Source organism: Sphaerodactylus townsendi, linkage group LG07 (assembly GCF_021028975.2).
Source record: "Sphaerodactylus townsendi isolate TG3544 linkage group LG07, MPM_Stown_v2.3, whole genome shotgun sequence".
Taxonomy (NCBI): Eukaryota; Metazoa; Chordata; class Lepidosauria; order Squamata; family Sphaerodactylidae; genus Sphaerodactylus; species Sphaerodactylus townsendi.
Window position 1 is genome coordinate 104,883,131 of NC_059431.1, and position 20,181 is coordinate 104,903,311.

Genomic DNA, 20,181 nt, shown 5'->3' on the forward strand with positions numbered 1-20,181 from the left:
AACTTTCCATTACAAAACCTTCCCTACAGGTAAGTCTGAACAGAAACATTTATTCCATAGAAATACTTGCTTGCCCCACCCACAATGATGGAACCATACATTAATACCTTACTTCTATCTGAACTATGAGGATGCTTAACGTAACAAGGTAACTGCAAAAGACTCTGCATACAGCAATTTACTCTGTATTCAAAGTACACTCCTCTATTTATGAACAAGTTGCATTCCAAAAGTTTGCTTGTAAGTCAGGTATTCAGAATGTACTTTCTCAACAGAGAGACATGGAATAGATTGCAGTTCAGTTCCCAGGTTATCCCACGGAAGCTTAATTAACCCACAATGCAGCACAAATACTCTATGACTGCAACAAGAAATAGAGGAATGTAATACCGCTTGTGCAGAAGTTAAACAAGGGGGAGTAAGTGTAGAATAACAACCTTGCCTTGCTTGAAAGCTGGTCTGCCTTACTTACAGGAAACAGGCCCAAACAAAGAAGGCTCAACGTGCACAGAAATGATCGTATTCCGGGAAAGGGAGGGATTCTTTAACATTCTTTCAGGAGCCTCTGACAGAAAAATAAATAAATGGGAATGGGGCAGGGGTGGATTGGATTGGGAAGTTAAACAGCCCTGGCAAAGGGCCCCACCACCTTACCTGATGGGAGAGGTAAAGAGCAGAGGGAGGGAGAAAAGGCACCATCATGTTCCTCCTTGCTGGATGCACTATGCCAGGCTGGCACAGAGAAAAGACCGGCACTCACAGGCCTCGGCTTCTCTTCACTGGCCTCATACTATTTTGGCCGGGGTAGAGGTACACAGCTACACTCAGCTTTGTCCAGCAGCCCAGGTGTAGCCAGTCATGCTATGCCAAGATCCAGCAGAGCAAAGCCCAATAGTTTGGAGAAGCACAAACAAAGAAGCCCCGAGCCTAGTGTTGCCCCAGGAGCCCAACAGTGGCACATCTGGCAATGAGAAAAGTGGTACGACAATTTGCCCTACGCCAGCCTGACTGCACTATAAGGAGACATACAAAAACAAAATGCCCCACCATTCTGTGAAGCCGGGTACTGCTTCTCATCAGTGGCTGCACTGCACACCACGGCTGGCAAGGAACTGGGCACCATTTTGTCTGGGTGACATTTTAACTGAGATAAAATTAAGTTTAAGGCAAGCTGTCTCAATGCTAAAAAAAATCCATATTGTAATGTATGTTGGAAAGGCAATGGAGACACCTCTGCAATGGTTGACTTACACTGTTCCCACCATGGAGAAGTGGCGCAGGCAGGCAGGCAAACTCTGACTGCCTTTGATAGTGTTAGCTGTTCAGATCTTAGAAAGGGGTGGAAGAGGCTAAATGCTTAAAGGAGGAAGAGTGGGAGAGTCTAGGAAATGTAGGAAGAAGACTCAGGGAAAGGGTTGTCCAAAGGAATAAGGTACAGCCTAGGTTGAGAAAATTGAGTGTAAAAAGCAAACTAGGATAGAGAATAGGCACAAGAAGCAGATACAATCAGGGAGAAACAGTGCTAAGAAGGTTGAAGGTTAGATAGTGATTTGAAATAACCAGCCAAATCTTTGACAGCAGCCCTCTGGTTATTTTGGGATATTTACATTCTGCTATACCAGGGGTAGGGAACCTGCAGCTCGAGAGCCGCATGCGGCTCTTCTGCCCTTGCACTGTGGCTCCACAAGCCGAGCCACCAGCCCCATCCTTGCCCGCCCTGCAGGCAGCAGGGCCGAGGCGACCAATACCCACAGTTGGCTTGGGCAGCGCCGTTAAGGCTTCCCCTGTCGCCCGCCCACGTTGGAGCAGGCCCGAGTGAAGCCCGAGAACTGCCAGCTTCATCCTTGCCCACTCTGCGAGGCAGCAGAGAGGAGCACATCCATCGCAGCTTCTCAAGAATGAGTGGGTAAAGGTAAAAAAAAAACCCATATATATATAGTGTTATCTCTATTTTAAATTTGCGGCTCCAAGTGTTTTCTTTTCCCGTGGAAAATGGGGCCAAATGGCTCTTTGAGTGTTAAAGGTTCCCTACCCCTGTGCTATACTCTGTGAGGGAGAAGACTGAGCCTTTGCAATGTGATCCAACTTACAGCTACCAAGAGTTCACGGTCTAACAATTCTGCAATCTCATGTTCTGTTATTAGTTGTTTTTAATGTTGCGTTTAACATTAAGTATTGGGGGTTAACTATATTCTATTAATAATCCTATTATTACTTCACATAATATGGATCCCCTAACAAAATGACCTGCAAAACACACAGAGGTCATCATTTTATCGACAAACTACTTTCTTTCCCAGGGCACCATTGCTTCTTTTGCTCTCCTTTGTTTGAGTGATTGCTGCAATCCTCTTTTAAGGAATCTTTAAGGATGGTCACAGTTGTTTCCGTGTACTATTACTTCAGCTTGGATAATTGTTAACTATGTGTTTGCATTGTGTTTTATGGGATTTGCAGTCACCCACTGGCGCAACATATAAACACACACACACACACCACACACACTTTCGATCAATTGGATGTGTACTTCTTTGGGGACAAGCAACTCTCAGCCAAGAGCAGAAACTGAATTCGAGATGCTACTGTAGCTAGAAAGAAAATGAACCTACTGATTTTCATATCACTGCTTAACCTAAGGAATTACATCATCATTGCCTAATTTCTTCTTTTCCTTTGTTCTTTTGCAGTATAACTGAGAAGGGAACAAAACACAACAGGCACCCCATATTTCATTTCCATGATTGGGTTGGGGGATGAGATTGTTAGGACTGGGGTCCTGGGATTTCCGTGGGTCGCCATTGGTTTGGATTTTAGTCTTTAGAAATAGTTTGTTTTATAATATTGGTATGGTTTTAATGTTTTCATTACATGTGCAAGCCACTCTGAGTTCGGCCTTGGCCAGGAAGGGCATGGTATAAATAAAATTAAAATAAAATGAATAAAAAATATGTTCTTTATTTAAAAAAAATATATACGATCTGATCAGGTGCCTAATCATGGTAACAACGGTCTGGAATTATCACAAGATTGGAACACAGTATATGGAAAAACTAATTAAAATAATTTCTTTTCTCATGAAGCACTTCCCAGTGAAACCATCATAGAAAACTTTCTCCTGACAAAGGGCAGGGTCCCCCAAAAGCAAGCCATACACAACCCACCCAGACAAAAGATCATCACAACAAGTGAGATTTTATAAGGCTTCAGTTTGCTTCAAGTAAGACTCTAATCAAAATACTTACACCCTAACACATACGAACACAGAGAGTACCTGTTTTTCAAACTGCTCAGAAAATCTCACAAAAGGAGACTAAAATGTCATTTTCCCTTAACACATACAAATCAAAATAATTTGTATTCATTCAGAAGTCCTATTTCCTCAGAAAAGTACATAGAAGGACGCTTTCCCGTTCACTTTACATTTGTGCACACCAACAGTTTCCTCCTGTCAATTGAGATCAGCCGCACCATACCACCCACACACTGTTTGTAAATACTGTCATTGTATTCTGTGTCCTACAATCTAGTTTAACCACATGAGTCATGAGATTTCACATTAGTACCCAGAACTAGCCATCTAGCTCCACAGCTTCCTGCTAAAGATTGGATTGTACAAGGGGGAAAAAAACCCACTGAAACTCTCCCTGCTAACTTTCATAACATCCGAGGTAAAGGAGAAGTTGCTCCTGCCCTTTCAGTCATGGTCTGTTTCCAAACAAAGGATTTTCTTTCCACCATTTTCAAAGCCAAACTCTTTCTGGCGTGTAAGCTTCCTCACTTTTTAATCAAGCTTTGAAAAGATAAAGCACAGGCACACTGTACTTTCCATCATAAGCTACTGAAGACAAGTTGACAGGTTTGGACAAATGAACAAATTCTATTAAGCAATTACACTCCTTCCCATGTAGGCGACCTCCAATATAAAGATGTATTCAGCAGGAAGAAAAATAAATATGACCGATACATGGACTTAACACTATGGCCCCATTAGGATTTTCAGTCTCAAAATAAAAGCACTTCTAACTGAGGGACACTCTTCAAAAGGACAGCAGTTCCTAACATACAAAGAAGATGCCCGGGGGGAATTGTCCAACCACTGGAGAGACAGAAGTTCTGAAAAGGAGGATGGGATCAGATAAGCAACTGAGCTCCTGGTTCTGTTGTTGTGTATACAATTTCACAGAAAGCTGAAGTTAAGAAAGAAGGACAGAGGCAGGGAATGACAAGGGGAATGAAGGGCAGAGAAAAAATCAGAGTACTCACTTGTTTGCTTTCTTCACACTTATTTCAGCTGCTTGTTCTGAAGACTAAATTGCTCTCTCCAGTAAAACACTGGCAACCCCTTTTGCAAAGTTCAAGTTCCCTGTTTACTGGTCAAACTGAAGGCCCTGGCCATACAGCAGTTTCCACTTAGTGAAACCTAATGGATTCTTGGTGATGCTCACAATTATTTCTGGATGCAACACTAAGGCTGACTGCGCATGTTTGGTCTCCGTCACGTTCAGCATACATGCCCTTCAAGTTGGATTCTCGGTTCTACGCCTGTTTCCTTCAGAATTCACCACTCGCTCAAGTCAGACTCTCCCCACGGTTTCTGCGACCAGATAAAGTGTGACTTTCCAGAGAACAGCAAAGGGAGAGTGAGGGGAATCAACATGTGCTTCACTTCCTTGGGGTTTTCTAGCTCCTCCTGGCTTTTCCCGCCCACACAGCAGCCTTCCTCCCATTCAGATAGAACAAGGAAGTGGGGGGTGGGCCAAATGGTGGATCAGACTGGCTGTGGGCACACTGCAGAAGGACAAACAAAAAAACACAGAAAAACCCCACTGCAAAGCACACAGCTGCAAGTTAAGTCCTGCAGGCATAAAAGCCCTAAGGCAGGGGCCGATACAGATTTTTAATCCCACCAGTTTAAATATAAAAGCAGCTCTTCACTGGAAAAGACTGCAAAATGGCATACAGCCTCCTGCCAGTCATTTATCTGAGGCACAAATGCCTCCTCTTTTTTAAGCCTCACAAAGGCATCTTAGCTGGTGTGAAAATGAAGTCCGGCTTAACCTTCACCATGATTAATATCTTGTATTGGTGTAACACAGAAAAGGAGTTCACAATCTCATGGTCAAGTTTCTGGCAGTTATGAGATCTACAATCTTTGATCCACACCAATGCAAGAAGCCTACATTGAGGTTAGAGAACTGTAGATAGAAAGGAAGAGTTAAAAGTGGGTAGAATTGAACCCAACACAGAGACTAAAAGGATCTTTTGATGCTAGCAAGAGACTTCATTGTCATAAATAAAAAGAACACACGGGTAAAGTGGAGCTACTGTACCTTAACAATGGAAGGAAGATTAAAGAACTTTCGTTTCCCCAAATTTTGGCAAAGAAAATGAACAAGACTAGACTAAGACCTTTTGTATCAATCCAACCCAGGGATTCTGACAGGCTGTTAACTGAATGGAGCAACACAGCCCTGCTTCCTAAATTAAGCTCAGTAGCAACAAAAATCCAGGAAAGTTGCTCAGTGACACTAAATAATTCAATTCAAAACCTTGATTAAAACAAACAACCAAGGCTGGAAATGTATTTCCTCAACTGCTAGGCACCAGTGTGTCCACGTCCAGGAGCGGTTCTATACAGGAACTAATTAAAACTTAAATTTTCAAATTCCTAGATGCCAGTTTCAAATCTGCAGTTGCCCAGGCTGCCAAGCACCCAGAATTCAGCACTCTGCACATAATTTCACATAATACAACTCCGCCTTCAGAAGTTCTTATAATGAAGAAAGTTCATTAACATTTTTAAAAATTTAAACGCAAAGTGCCTCCAAGCTGATTGAAGGCTGTAAGCCACGCAACAGATTTGGAGCAACTCCATCTCTCAAAGAGGGAAAAAAAGATCAAAGAATTCAAGACCCAGGACGCTATGCTATAAGAGAAGCTTTTAAAAAGGAAAATATTCTTTACAGTGACAGCTGAATCCAAATGAATAGAACAGGAAAGCAGCAAACTGCTAAGTTGTGTACAAACCTACCAGGAAAGAAGGGGAGGGATGAGAACAACACAAATTCATGCAAGCTAAAAATAAATTCAGGTAAGTCTGAAGAAAAAATGCTAGTTAGTTGGCAAGACCATGATGAAATAACCACAGTTCAAAGGCATAATCGTCATTTTCAGCTTCTACTTATCAAAACATTTTTATCCCGCTATTTGTTCCAAATATCCCAGAGGTAATTAAAAAAGAAGCAAACTGATCATTATGTGATGATTAAGGATTAAATCACAGCAAATATTATGGCACATAGAGCCAATCTCAAAGCAGCTACCACATCAAGAAGCAATTCCTACAGCAGCCCTATAAGGTAGCCTTAGTATGTTATTCCAGTATTGCAGGAGATATGAAGTAACAGTGGATTGTAGAAGCCCCTCTAATGAGTTTGCAGCTACACAAAAATCCGACCTGGAACTTTCTTGACTCACACTAGCCTTCCCCACTTAAGTGAAAGCGTATCAGTACTTACTAGGTAAGTTTCTGATGAAAAACCTATTCCATAATTCTTCATTTTATGAAGAACTTACCCCAAACTATTGTAACAGAAACACCTCACCAGCACAGTGGCCTCACTCCAGAAAGGATGATCCAAATGTGAAAGCAACCTTCTGTGTACACAGCTTAGGCATACCAGATTCAGCAGTCGAAATATAAGACTAGACGTCTATACTAATACCTGGATTACGGTCAGTATCCATATGAGGGAAGTGGGGAAAAAATTATCACAATGCCAACTTTTTAAGGCACAGTCACAGGATTTCCAGTTGTAAACAAATGCAGAAGCACACAACCCATTTCTACAATATTTCAGAGGTTTGGGGAAACTCATTCCAAAACCTCTTAATATCACGCAGAATGCTAAAATTAAAGGCCAACCTTTACTATGGTAACAAGAATGGCAAGGCATGCAAGACAATCCTTTTTATTTGGACCAATGCATTTTTTAAAACGCGGAAGGCGAGCATTGGAGATATGCTTACGGATCGACGGTATCCTGGTATTTTGACTCCTGTTTAGAGATGCGGTTAAGCCCATCTCAAACAGAAGCATAACAGAACTATAAAAGATACGGGAAAGGGGGAGGAGGACAAAATTACCATGTAGATGAAGCATGGATCTTCCTTACCAGCAAAGGCTGGATAGGTTTTCACTTTTGGACTCTCTTGCAGAAAGAGAAATCTTTCTAATAGTAAATCATTTCACTGCACTGGTTGTATTATGTGTTTACCAGTTGCATGGATTCAACGAATTCATGCAGGAAAGACAGATCAATAATTATAGTGACTAAAGAGAACCTCCATGTGCAAAGGTCTGCACTCCTATATAAATAAGCTAAGGATGTTCTCTGTGATAGCTCATACAGTACCAACCTTTCTTTTTCTGTGTACAGTCACTTTTGACTTATGGTGACCCTATAAATTAATGACCTCCAACAGATCGTGTCATTCACAGCATTGCTCAAGTCTTGCAGATTGAAGTCTGTGGCTTCCATTACTGTTATCAACTTATATCATGTTGAGTTTTTCTCTTTTCCTCCAGCCTTCGATTTTGCCTATATTTCCCAGTGAGTCCTGTTTTCATATAATGTAACCAAAGTTCAAGAGCTTCATTATTTTTCTTTCAGATATGTAAAAAAAAATACTTTGATTCCCCCATGGATGTTTTGGGTTTTTGCTTCCAATTGTGTGCCCTGACCTGGATAGCCCAGGTTAGCCTAATCTCCTCAGATTTCAGAAGCTAAACACAGTCGATCCTGTCAAGTATTTGGATGGGAGACCTCCAAGGAATATCAGGTTCATGACACAGAGGCGAGTGATGGCAAACCAATTCAACATCTCTAGCCATGAAAACCCACCAGGGGTCACCACAAGTCAAACGTGACTCGATGGCATTTATTAAGGGATTTCGGATCAATCTTTTACATTTTTGTTGTTTTAACCTTTTCATAAGTCACCTTGATGTGTCAGAAAGGGCAAGGTACAAGTGTTCTAATATAAATACAAACAAATGGAGCACAGGTGTCAAACTCGCGGCCCTCCAGATGTTACGGACTGCAGTTCCCATCATCCCCTGCCAGCATCATGCTGGCAGGGGATGATGGGAACTGTAGTCCATAACATCTGGAGGGCTGCGAGTTTGACACCTACGAAATAGAGCAATCTATCACCGGAGAAGTTTACTGGACAATGAGAGTGAAAAAGATGCCCATCTTCTCTCTGGCACCAGTACTACCTATTCCAAAATCCAGCCTATGTCTCATGCTACCACTTAGTCTCTGTCTGAACTGGTGCAAAATCCTATTGAGAAGATAAATAATAGGTTATCCCCTTTGCTGACTGCTCTCCCAGTCTAGTGGCCTGCTCTCTTCCTCAATACAGACCTTCCTTTGGAATGCTGAAACCTGCAATTCTAATTACCAATCTGGTCAACATGCCCCTTCCGTTCTGCAGTATCCTGTTTATACGGCTAGTTAAAGGGAACCGTGGACCTTTTTCAGTTACAAATCCTAAACACAAGTACACATCAATGGCTTGGTATCCCAGCACTCCTTACAATGCATACATTATGCACAGTTAGACCTGTCAGAAGCCTGTAGACTTAGACATCTTATGATCTAAATACACAAATGAAATAGTCTTGGTTTTCCTGAACAGAATCACAGAGTTGAAAGGAGCCATACAGGTCATCTCAACCAATCCCTGCTCAATGCTGGATCAGTCTAAAGCATTCCTCACAAGTGTTTGTCCAGCTGCTACTTGAAAACTGCCAGTGACAAGGAAGCTCACCACTTCCCATGTCAGCTGATTCCATGGCTGAACTATTCTTACTTGCCTGACACTACAATCACGATTCTATAAACATCTGTCTACTGGAAATCTTAACAGAAAGTTTATTGGGGGAAAGAATTAAATATACAAATGAAGGAACCTTTGAGGAAGGATAAGTGCCTAGTTTGGCCCCCACACAACTAACTTCCACTGGTAGTGAGCCCAGAAGTATTTCTTCACAGAACGTAGAGTTAACTTGGGGATTCACTGGCACGAAGTGCAGTGGTGCCCACAATAGGCCTCTCACTCTCTTTTAAAGGATCAGAAAAGTTAATGGAGGTCAGCTGTGGGAACTGTGGTAGTACCTAATGGAACATGAATGTTCAGAAGGAATATCTCCCCATGCGTAGCCTGCCCTTCTTCCACTGCACAACTGACAGAGGCATATACGAGGTTCCCAGGAGGTCTCTCATTCAGGCTCTGTTTGGTTTCAGCAGGGCTAACTTATGTGCCTTCCCACTATTCCATTACCAGTTGCTATAGAGGAAAAACCAGTAGTGGCTTGCGTGTTACACTTTGGGCCTTTCCGAAAAGCATCTGATAGGGCCAGTGGTGAAAAAACATCTGACTGGATGAACCTTGACCTAATCCAGCAAGGCATTCTTGTCAAATATTCTGGCACAGGCCTATTCTACATTTGCAAACAATGTTGTCAGTGCATATTAAATTTAAAAAATGAAGAATCACTTATTCTTTGGGAAACATTACACTGTTTTAGCCACTGATAGATACCTTATGGGAAAGTAACAGCTTCCTCTGCAAAGCAATGTGTAGCAATCGACTGCTTCATGTGTTACAATACAAGAGATCATGAGAAAGGGCTGTAACGGGAAATAAACACCTGTTCCTTATATGCCACCTCTCTACAGCTTCCACAAAATAATAATGATTAAAAGTACAATTAGCTGTTCACAACTGTACAATGAATAAATCATGAACAGAAAGTTTAGCTTATCTTAGACATCCAGTGAAAACAATAATCAGCAAACATAATTATCAAGCCTCATTTCCAAACAGCAAGGAAAATATAAGAAATATTTATCAGATTCCTATGCTGAGATCTCACAAGGAGTTTCATTTTGACTCTCAAGGTCATGATGGAGAAACAATTTAATTTGGAAAGTGAAGGAGGTAGACTGGGGGAAGGAGTGGACACCCAGGAAAAAAGAGGAGTGTGTGTGTGTGAGGGACAGACCCAGAGAAAATAAAAACAGACAAAAGATAGGAGAATCAAGATGGGGAAGAAAATTCTCCTATAAATCCTTGTGGATGCCCACTTGAGCAGTTTTTAACTTCAAACGGAAGTTGCTACTTCAAACGGAAGATAAAAGTTTTTAAATCAAAAAGGCTAAACCTGTCCTTAGTAAGTACCCAATTCGCTATTACTGAACAGCATGCACAGCGTATTAGTACCACTTCCTTCCCAACTTCAAAACAACAATGTGAAGCTGATAGTAACAGAAACCTGAAAATTCAATGGACTAGAGCAGATTACTAAAAGTGGACCCAATGCTTCCTTTTACCAAGTCTCTTTCTTGTTAGAAATCTGAATGGAAGACAGTCAGTGCTATTTCTGGAGCCTGAAGTTATTTTATACAGAAAATTGAAGATGTTAACACTAATTGATTCTACCCAACAGAAAGTGTGACAATTTAGTATCCAACTATTTTTGTGAGTAGTATGCTACTTGATACAGCTGCAAAGAAGAGAAAGCATGGTGTTTGAATAAATCATCTATTGATCTTAGGTCAGCTAGATTTCTTCTCCATCAGGATCTAGGTTTTTTCCCCTTGTGGAATTTATATACACTATTTTTTCCGAACAAATATGCAAAGTGGCTTACAAAACTGCCATTAAACTTAAACACACAGCAAACAGTAAGAATAAAGCCAAAAAAGCCAATTTAGCAGCAGTATCAGTTATCACAAGGTTAAGATAGCTTATTATCAAAATCTAGAAAACTTCTCACTGTGGTGACAGACCAATAAAAATTTGGGACTGTGAGTGGTTAGCTTGATGAAAGTGTCAACAGAGTGCAGACAGGCTAAAACCCAGCAAATTCCATGCTACAACTCACCAAGGAAGGGACTGAGAATAAAACTACTAACATAGTAACACCCTTATGGAACAGCTACTCTTGGCATAGTGCATAAAACTCTGGTCCCTGCAACTCAAAACAATACTAAGGAGGAAGAGCAGAAAAAAAGGAACAACCAAAATGATCTCAGGTTAGAGTGCCTATCCTATGAAGAATAAAGCATATGCAGCTTTTCACTTATTAAAAAATGACTCGGGGTCACAATTTATGCACAAAACTCAGTCATCCTATGAAAGTGAAGAGCAGTAAAGTCAAGGAAGATAAAAAGGAAGTACTGCTTCATACAACTAGTAGATCTCAATGCTATAAAATGAGGCAGGGGGCAATGACTAGATTTCAAACGAGTGTGTGTGTCCACATTTATGGAGGATAAGGAAATGACAGCTCAATGGGACCTACAGTTTCAGATACAGAATGTCTCCGATTGACAGATGCTGGGAAGCAGGTGAGGGCTGTTGCCTGTGAATTGTCCTTTGGCATGTTGGAAACAGGATGCTGGACTAGATGGACCACTGGTTTGATTGAGAATAATTACTCTCATGCTCTATGTTCTCAATGTTAAGAAAGTGTGGTTAGCTTTAACAGTAGTTAACATCACTGTTGACAATAGCCAACAGTTAATAGATAAATCATATTGGAAAATTCCCTATACTTCTCAAGGATCAAGGGTGTGTTTTTTGTAATTTATGCCATGTGATTACCTGGTTAAACAAAAGCTTACAAATGAGATGTGGCTTCTTTCAATATATTAATTAGTCTGAAATATGGTACACAGCAAGGCTTTTCAGAGTGTGTGATACAGCCATTATACAATGAAATTAAAGTTACCTAGGAGTCCACTAATATCCCCATTCCCCCTATGTCCCCATTTGGCCTGTGCGTTCTACAGAGGCCAATTTACTGGTAGTCCCTGGCCCCTCCACAATACGATTGGCCTCCATCCAGGCCAGGGCCTTCAGTGCTCTGGCCCCATCTAGTGGAACTCATTACCATCTTCAGTTAGGGCCCTGTGCGAGTTCTGCAGGGCCTGCAAAATGGTTTTGTTCCACCGGGCCTTTGGCAGTGGGGGAAGGGGGAGAGACATCCATAGAAAGGTTACCACTCCTGTTGTCCAATTAACATGATGGAATATCATCTTAACTAGCCCCCGTGACATGTACAGTAGAACCTCGAAAAACGGTGCCTTCGACAATTGCCAGGAGCCGATTTCCGCCATCGAAAATCGTCGGCCACCTCGATTTTCGGTGGCCGTGAAGGTATGCAAACGCCGTTGCGCATTCACAAATGGCATTGCGCATGCGCAAACAGCATACCTCGAAATATGCCATTTTCGAAAATCGCTGATAATCTCCGGACGGATTATCGGTGATTTTTGAGGTTCTACTGTACTGTATGATCAGCACCATCTGATTATTATTATAATTATATAATTATAAGTTAAAATTGGTACCTTGTGATTTTAAATGATAGTTTTAAAGTTTTATGTTATTTAACTGTTTACAGTTGGTTTTAAATATGTTGTACATTGCCCAGAGCCCTTTGGGGTTGGGCGGTCTATTAAACTGAATTTATAAATAAATATTAATTAATTAATGAAATCACTGATTTGAGAGCATACATGCGCCTGAAATGTCACTCATATCAAGGGCAGAACCTAGCTACATGTGCAGATCAAGTCTTTCACTGAAATTAATGGGACATTTCAAGTAGGCCGGAGGACTCCATCGATGAATGAGTTTCCTTACTGAAAGTAAATAGTTAAATCAGGAAAATTTGTTTCATGTGTGTCAGAACAGAAAACTAACTCAGAATGGCCCACCCCCAGTGGAGGCTGGTTTGAAAGTGACAAAGCCAAAGTGGTAATGCATGCAGAGATACAGCAGGAAGCCACTTCTAATGGTTATATTCTAAGGAGCTATTAATTGATTAAGTTATAGCGACAGGCTCGTAGTTTTGTGGTGGCACATTAACAAGGTTTGAAAGTGACTGACCAGATTAAAAAGGAACATGGATACTTGATAATCAAATCTCCTTGCAAGCAATAACTGAAATTGCATGGTAAATGTTTTTTAGAAGAACTTCATATTCAAAAACATGTGTCTGGATGTTGAAGAAAGGATCAATCTTGTATCAACGTAAACACTTTAACGATTCATTCTTCTTCAGGAAACTATGAATTCTATCCCGCCTCCATATATGGCAAGACTGGATCATTTAAGTGCCAGCAAAGAAATAAAGCAGAATTACTTTCCTCTGAAAACTGCTTGGTGCAGTTCTGCATGAGTCACTGCCCTAGACTGGCCACTTTCTTCTCAAGGCAAGTCCAGAACACTGACTTCACATAAAAAAACAGGTGGTAGGTTCCTCTGAGAACATATAATTTTTATAACATTTAATCTGAAATTCCCCCATATAAGAATGACTTCCCTCCATTTTTAATTCAGGGGAAAGTGTGTCTTGGCTATTGAATTCTAGGAAATGTTGGTTGACATATCCTAAGCAGGGATTTTTAGAAGGACAAAGAAAAATTCCACAATTTAAGCATTTGTCAAGCATACAATACAACTGACAGATGAAAAGCAATTTTTATCTCAGGTATTTCTGCTAAAGTAATAAGATTTTTACAGTGCAATCCTATGTACAGTTATTCTAGACTAAACCTAATGAAATGAATGGGCTTAGACTTGAGTAACTCAAGAACTGCACCATTATGTCTTTGATGAAAATAAACCTTTAACTGCTACAGATTTGGATAAAAGCTTGACACTTGACCACATAGTTTACTGAAAAAGCTATAAACAAAGACATAAAAATAAATAAACCTTATTTTTATAACTCAATTGAGAAGCGACATATGATTTTGTGTACTGAACATTTGACAATTCAGAGAGGTTCCAAATCATCACTGGTGGCTGGGCCAAAGCATCAAGGACTCATCTCACAAGACTCAAACAAAAACTGGAGCCTTCGTTCTTCATGATAATTACATCTGGGTGACTATAACTCTTCAGACCCCACCCCCAGGCCAGAACTCTGCAAAGTATAACAGTTCAAAATGCAACACATCCCTTCAACTATTCATAAACTCAATTCAGTAATCAAATTCCTTCCAAGGGAAAGTATGGTGAGAGCAGTGAATCCAACCCTCCTCCAAGTCACCTTCCTTCAGCCTAACAAGTCTAACATAAGCGTTGGAGAAAGGCTTCAAAACTGAGCCAAAAGGAAATGTGGGATATTAATATTTTCAGAAACAAACAAATGAACGTTTCTCAGCAGCATAACCCTAGCCATTCCAATGAAAGATAACATGCCTTTATCCTGGTAGGATGCATGTGTAAACTTTGTGGTTGGCTGTCTTTTGACACTGCAAAGACTTTGTAACTCCTACTAAAGACCATATTCTAAGCTGCATGCTAACTGAAGAACCAGAGCTAAGAAAACTGTTTGGGATAAAAATGTTCAGCATGCAAAGCTATGAAAAGACAAGCTAAGACGGACTAAAGGAAAACTAAGTTAATTAGTTGCATCAAACTTCATTACAAAAGATGCTAGAGACACAGCCACACACAAATTCAAGGTTTTCAAGCTATACAGAGGAAGAGAAATAAACAGAAGTGACAGTGCTTTAGAACTCACAAATGAAAAACAAGTCACCTGATTTAGATAGAATTCATGCTTTAAAAGTACCGCAAAAATAGAATTGCTGACATACACACACACAACTATCTATATCAATTGTTTACTATATGACCAAAGGCCTTCACAATGCAAATATCACAACAAAAAGTTCAAAGTATATAAAATAAAGCAGAACACACCACAACTTCAATATATCTGATCAACAAGACCAGTTGATGGCTTTCTTTAGGAGTTCTTTTGCTCAAATTTCCCTGGCTACCAGGGAAAAAGAGTGTCTGTTTGTGCTCTCTGTGTATGTATACATTCACTCTCTCTAAATATATACACACTCCGATCGATCGATCGATCGATCGATCGATCGATCGATCGATCTATCTATCTATCTATCTATCTATCTATCTATCTATCTATCTATCTATCTATCTATCTATCTATCTATCTATCTATCTATCTATCTATCTATCTATCTAATATAGCTCAGAATTTCATCTGTAGAGTGTACATCAAAGCATTCAGCGACCTACTAAGCCATTGAGGGTGATATGTGAACTATGTTCACTTTCTAGACTCCTGTCTAACCCTCTTGTAGGCCAAGGAACACAAATCATGTTTCTTAAACAAGTGGAGGGAAGAAGGCTGGACAGTGATGCAAGAGTGACACAAAAGCTTCCAACTTCCTATACCAGCTTGGTGCACCAGGTGCTCAGGCACTGGGGTGGTGGGTGGCTAGGCTCAGTTTTGCACTCTACTTACAGTTGACTGGATCAAGCCATCTCGTTTCATACTAGAATGCAGGGTCAATGAAAGTGTAAGTAAACAAAAAGAAAGCTTTCATACCAGACAAAGCTGCTGGTCACCAGCTTGATGTGTTCAAGGGGAGTTTTAAAAACACATGGAATAAAGGTACATAAGTATTAAACCATGAAAAGCTAAAATTGAGCCTCCATACTCAGACAGAGACAGACTTCTGAATCTCAAATGCCGGTTATCCCTTCACTGACTGCAGCTGTAAATGGAATATTGGAATCCTTAATCTGATCTGGCAAAGTAGCTGTTAATGGTGGGACAGCAGCTAAACCTATCTGAAAATGTGTGCAGCTTTTGAACCTGCTTCAATATTACAGGCACCCAAATGAAAGTATGAGCATTCCATGTGTATTTGAATTCTGACTTCTGGGCCTCTACATTTTGTACTAGTGCTAGATTTGGCCTAGTATTGTGAAGGAAAATGTTAAAGAGACTGGAGCAGTTTCTGGTCAATGCAACCAGTAACACCAGCAGTCTTGCAGTCTTAACTGGAGTGACCCAGGCGTACTTCATGAGATTCTTCTTCACAGTTATCTTCTTCCCCAGTGAGTGCTTCCACAAGCCACAACAAGGACTAAAACTCAGCCATCATACCCCAGAGCCAGCCCACCAATCACGAGGCTTTAATCTGAGCAAAGTAAAAGATGCCAAGCAATGCAGGTCTCGAGTCCACAGCCCAAGCAGCTTTACTCAAGGAGGAGGATGTTCCAAGGTAACTAGCTGCAGAACCAATGGTTCCCTTTCCCAAGTATCACCAAGAGCCCAAACACCAGACTACATAAACTGACAATACGTCACCACAGTCACTAATGCAAGTTAGTTACAAACTACCTTGGTCAGCTTTTCAGAACTCTATCTAGCATTTGTTGCTTCAGGAAATAACAAGGATTTTGTCTTTCTCTTGACCAGTCCCAGCCTACTCCTGTAGGGCATCTTCCAGACTCCCAGATTCTTATTCATTCTTGATTCACTGGGTACCCCTCCAAGTATCCCTCCAAAAAAATTAATCCAATCTTCGTTAGACATTTCCACTGGCCTCACAACTCCATTACCAGTGGCATATGCCAAACTGAGCAGCTCAAGATGCCTATGCATGAAGTAACTGAGAATACTTGCTGCAACAGGCCTGAGTTACTCTAAACTGGTAACTTTGGAAGCTGATGTAGATTCTCTAGTGTGCAAGAGATGAATACACTGGAAAGAACTGAATATGCTTCTAGCATTCCTTGAAGTGGTACCTGCAGTGTTCCTCTTATAGTCGTTCAGGAGGAGAATGTCAAACTGAACATTTAAATACCAAACAGTGTGTATCTTAGAAGAAAGTCCATTCTTCACAAATGTCTACAGAATTAAGAACTTTTTGAAGGTTTTCTGAAAGCATCCGAAATGGTAGTCACCGTTAATTAAAAGTAAACAGCCTCTTTCTATCACTAAAACCACTCACCAGGAAATGATTTCAGTACCAGTGGTATTCATGACTTCTAGCAACTGGAGGAGCCACACTTTCTACCATCTCTGGAGTGAGGCCTTTACCCTGGGGAGGCTTGCAGCTAACTAATTTTCCTGTCAGTGGTAGTTTCAAGATGGGAACCACATACCAACCACAAGCCCTACCAGGCAATGGCGTTGCCCACTTTCCTGAACATGGGACTGGTGCCATTCTGGGAAAGACTGATCAGAAGAGCCTGGGTAAAAGGACAAAGAGCCCTGAGTGGCTCTTGAACCACTATTACCATTATATTCCAACTAATCAATTGGGTGCACTTCCAAGATCTGACCTGTAAAAAAGTCTCACTAAAATCTATGCAACTTACCTCTAAGTAAACATTCATACAATCAGGAAGCAGCAAAAACTAAAGAAACTCACAAGAGTTCATAGTGTATACCCAGCCACTGGTATGTTTACAGAATCTCAAGCAAATGATTTTTTTAAATCAGTAATTTATAGGGATAACTCTCAGATTCTGAAGAGCTGACATATACAAGATACATATAAAACCTCAGAAGCAGTTGGCATCTCTCCTTTATAATTTTAATCAGTGCAGTTATAATAGATCTTTTATTCTGGTGGAATATTTCAAGTCTATATACAATTTGATTGCAGGACTTAAGCCACTATTTGAGAAGCATTCATCCCAAAATAATGTAGAAAATAACTTATTGTTCACTTTGAAGATAAGAGATCTAATGGATCAGACCAAGAGTCCTTTTAGGCCAGTATCCTGTTTCCAGCAGAGGCTGGCCAGAAGCTTCTGGGAAGCCCCCAATCAGGGTAATAGCCCCTCAATTCATTGTATGCTCCTACAGATTCCATTTATGTATTACGGTTAATAGGCACCAACAGATTTATTCTTCAAAAAATTGTCTAGTACTCATTCAAACCCATTTGTGCTATATATGCATCTTCTTGGAGAAAATCCCACAAAGCAACAGAATGTGAACTGTAAAAAGTAGGAAAACATTCTACCACATAAAATAAAATTCAAGAACACACACACGAGGAACATATACCTTAACATAAAGTTTTGATTGTGCTGAACTCTTTCTATTCCTCTGAATCATTACCATATATACCTTTAATGCCACAGCAAAAATTTTGATCCACCAGCGATTACTTCCTTTCCTTTTTAACTTGCCCTTATATTGTTTCAAAAGTGTTATTTCAGAGAAGCAAGGGGAACATCTGTATATCATTCTTCCGCTATAGTATTAAACATCACAAGCCACATGCTTTACGCTCGATATATGTATATATATAATTTTTCTCCTCCTGCCATGCACACTTTTCAACCTTTTCAGTTACTTCCTCTTTCCTGAACATCCATTTATTTCAGTGACAGCAATAAACATTACATAAAGAAATCTGACCTATCGCTTACTTTACCTTCCGTTTTATCGCAAACATGACCAAGCAAAAGGCGGAAGGCAGCGTGGTATATTACAGTTTCAAAGGGGACAGAGTTACTAGGAAGTCAGTACTGCAGAGAATTTAGTATTCCACATGCACCTCAGTGCTACAATAGAAAACTACTGGAACAGTAGAGATTTCTACCTTGTTCCTAGACAAGGCTAGATCTCAGCTGCGATTTCCAATAACCCTCTACAAAGGCAAAGCACCACCCAATCAACTTTGTACATGGTACAAGAACAGAGTACATACTAGTAGACCCTCGCACCTCTTACCCTTTGCGATTTGAAGTTAATTCTCCTCTAGCCACAGCTGCACGCTGCTCCCCACTGCACAAAACAAAAAGCATGTATGCACCCAGCATATGATGCCTCTCATGGCGAGCCCAAAGTGCTCAGTTTCAACTTCTCTTTCCAAACTGACTTCCTCAATAGAGAACATTCAGGCACTCGCGTGTTTCCCTCCGGCCCGATTCTACCTAACATCCACTCATGCACAGGTGGGCTCCGTGAACCTTCCCGGCCTCTGTCAACTACGCCAGGTATACACCTTCACCGTGACGGCTGCCACATCCCTCTTTGGACTGTGTTCCGACGTCCACGCCACCTGAAGATTTGGTCAAAACGTGCAACCATTTTGCCTCGGGCGAGACCAGGTGGGTTGGCATCCCCACCTCTGCAATCCCCTCCCTCGCCCAAACATATCCCCTGTTTCTTCCCCCCCCTCCCCCTCCCAGCCCATTCCTTCCCAGGGCTGCTCAGACGTACGTAGCCTGTGTTCGGCATATGTCTCCCGAGCGGGGTCCTCTTCTCGCCCCACCGCAGCCCCCAAACTCTCAGCGCCGTTAACTCTCCAGCGTAGGCACGCCATTCCCACGTGCATCGTTAACCACCCTCCCCAGCCCCTCCCCAGCCCCAGCCTTCTGCTGGTTTCCCCCACCTGGCCCAGTCGCCAGCCACCCTTCCCTGCCCAGCCACGGATCGCTTGCCCCGCGGCCCCCACACACAGCCTAGGGCGGGGCCCAGGCCCGGCGGCTGAGGCGTCCACCGCGGTCTGGGCCCGGTCTTGTAGGCCGCGTCCGGTCGGGGCGAAGCGCCGCCGTAACGGCCACAGGCCCCATGACAATGCAAAGCAGGGCCCGGCCCACCCTCCTGCCCGCCCGCCCGCCCGGCCGCCCCAGGCCGGGCTCGGCTCCCGGCTTCGGACTCCACGAGCGGCGCCATGATGATCCACCTCGCTCCCTCCTTCCTTCCTTCCTTCCTTCCCTCCCCGGCTGGCGCGGCCTCGCACTCACCTTCATGTCGGGACATCCTAGTTCAGAGGGAAAGGCGGCGGCGGCGGCCCGGCGCGGCCCAGCCCAGGCCCGTCCCGGGCTCCAGTTCCCCGCTCCCTCCCTCCCGCCCTCCCACCCCCGGTTGTGGCTGCCGCTTGGCGCCGGCTCCGCAGCCCGGGCAGGCCTGGCCTAGCTTGGGCCGGTCCCTCCCTTCCTTGGGAGGATTCGCTTCGCCTTGGGCCGCGCGCAGGGAGGGAAGCGGCTCCGGCCGAGCAGGAGGCGGCGGCGGCGGCGGCGGCGAGGGTGGCAGGAGCGAGGCCTTGAAGGAGGAGGAAGAGGAGAGGAGGAGGCGGCGGCAGTTTCCCTGCTTCCCGGGCGGCAGCCGCCGCCGCCGTGACACGGTGACTCGATAGCTGGCTCAGGCCCCGCCAGCGCCTAGCGCCGCCCCTCGGCTCGACGACGACGACGACGACGACGGCGGGTCTCGCCGGCTTCTCCGGCCGCTGCTCCCCTCCCTCGCCACAGCTCGGCGGTAACAGCGCCGCCACGGCCGCCTCCTCCTCTTCTTCCTCCTCCTCC

The 20,181-nt window shown here is 42.6% G+C and overlaps 1 protein-coding gene across 2 annotated transcripts in view; it reads right to left on the reverse strand.

Moving 5' to 3' along the window:
- The window catches only part of KCMF1 (potassium channel modulatory factor 1), a 72,723-nt gene extending 52,542 nt beyond the window's left edge, over positions 1 to 20,181 (reverse strand). Inside the window, exons 1-2 of one of the 2 annotated variants that reach the window (XM_048503718.1) lie at positions 19,097 to 19,226; positions 18,879 to 18,935 (exon numbers count right to left, since the gene is read on the reverse strand). In XM_048503718.1, the coding sequence (XP_048359675.1) occupies positions 18,879 to 18,935; positions 19,097 to 19,211 (172 nt within the window). In that variant the 5' untranslated portion in view covers positions 19,212 to 19,226. Of the gene's footprint in view, positions 1 to 18,878; positions 18,936 to 19,096; positions 19,227 to 19,623 lie in introns of those variants that run through there. The other variant, XM_048503719.1, reaches the window with a different exon arrangement.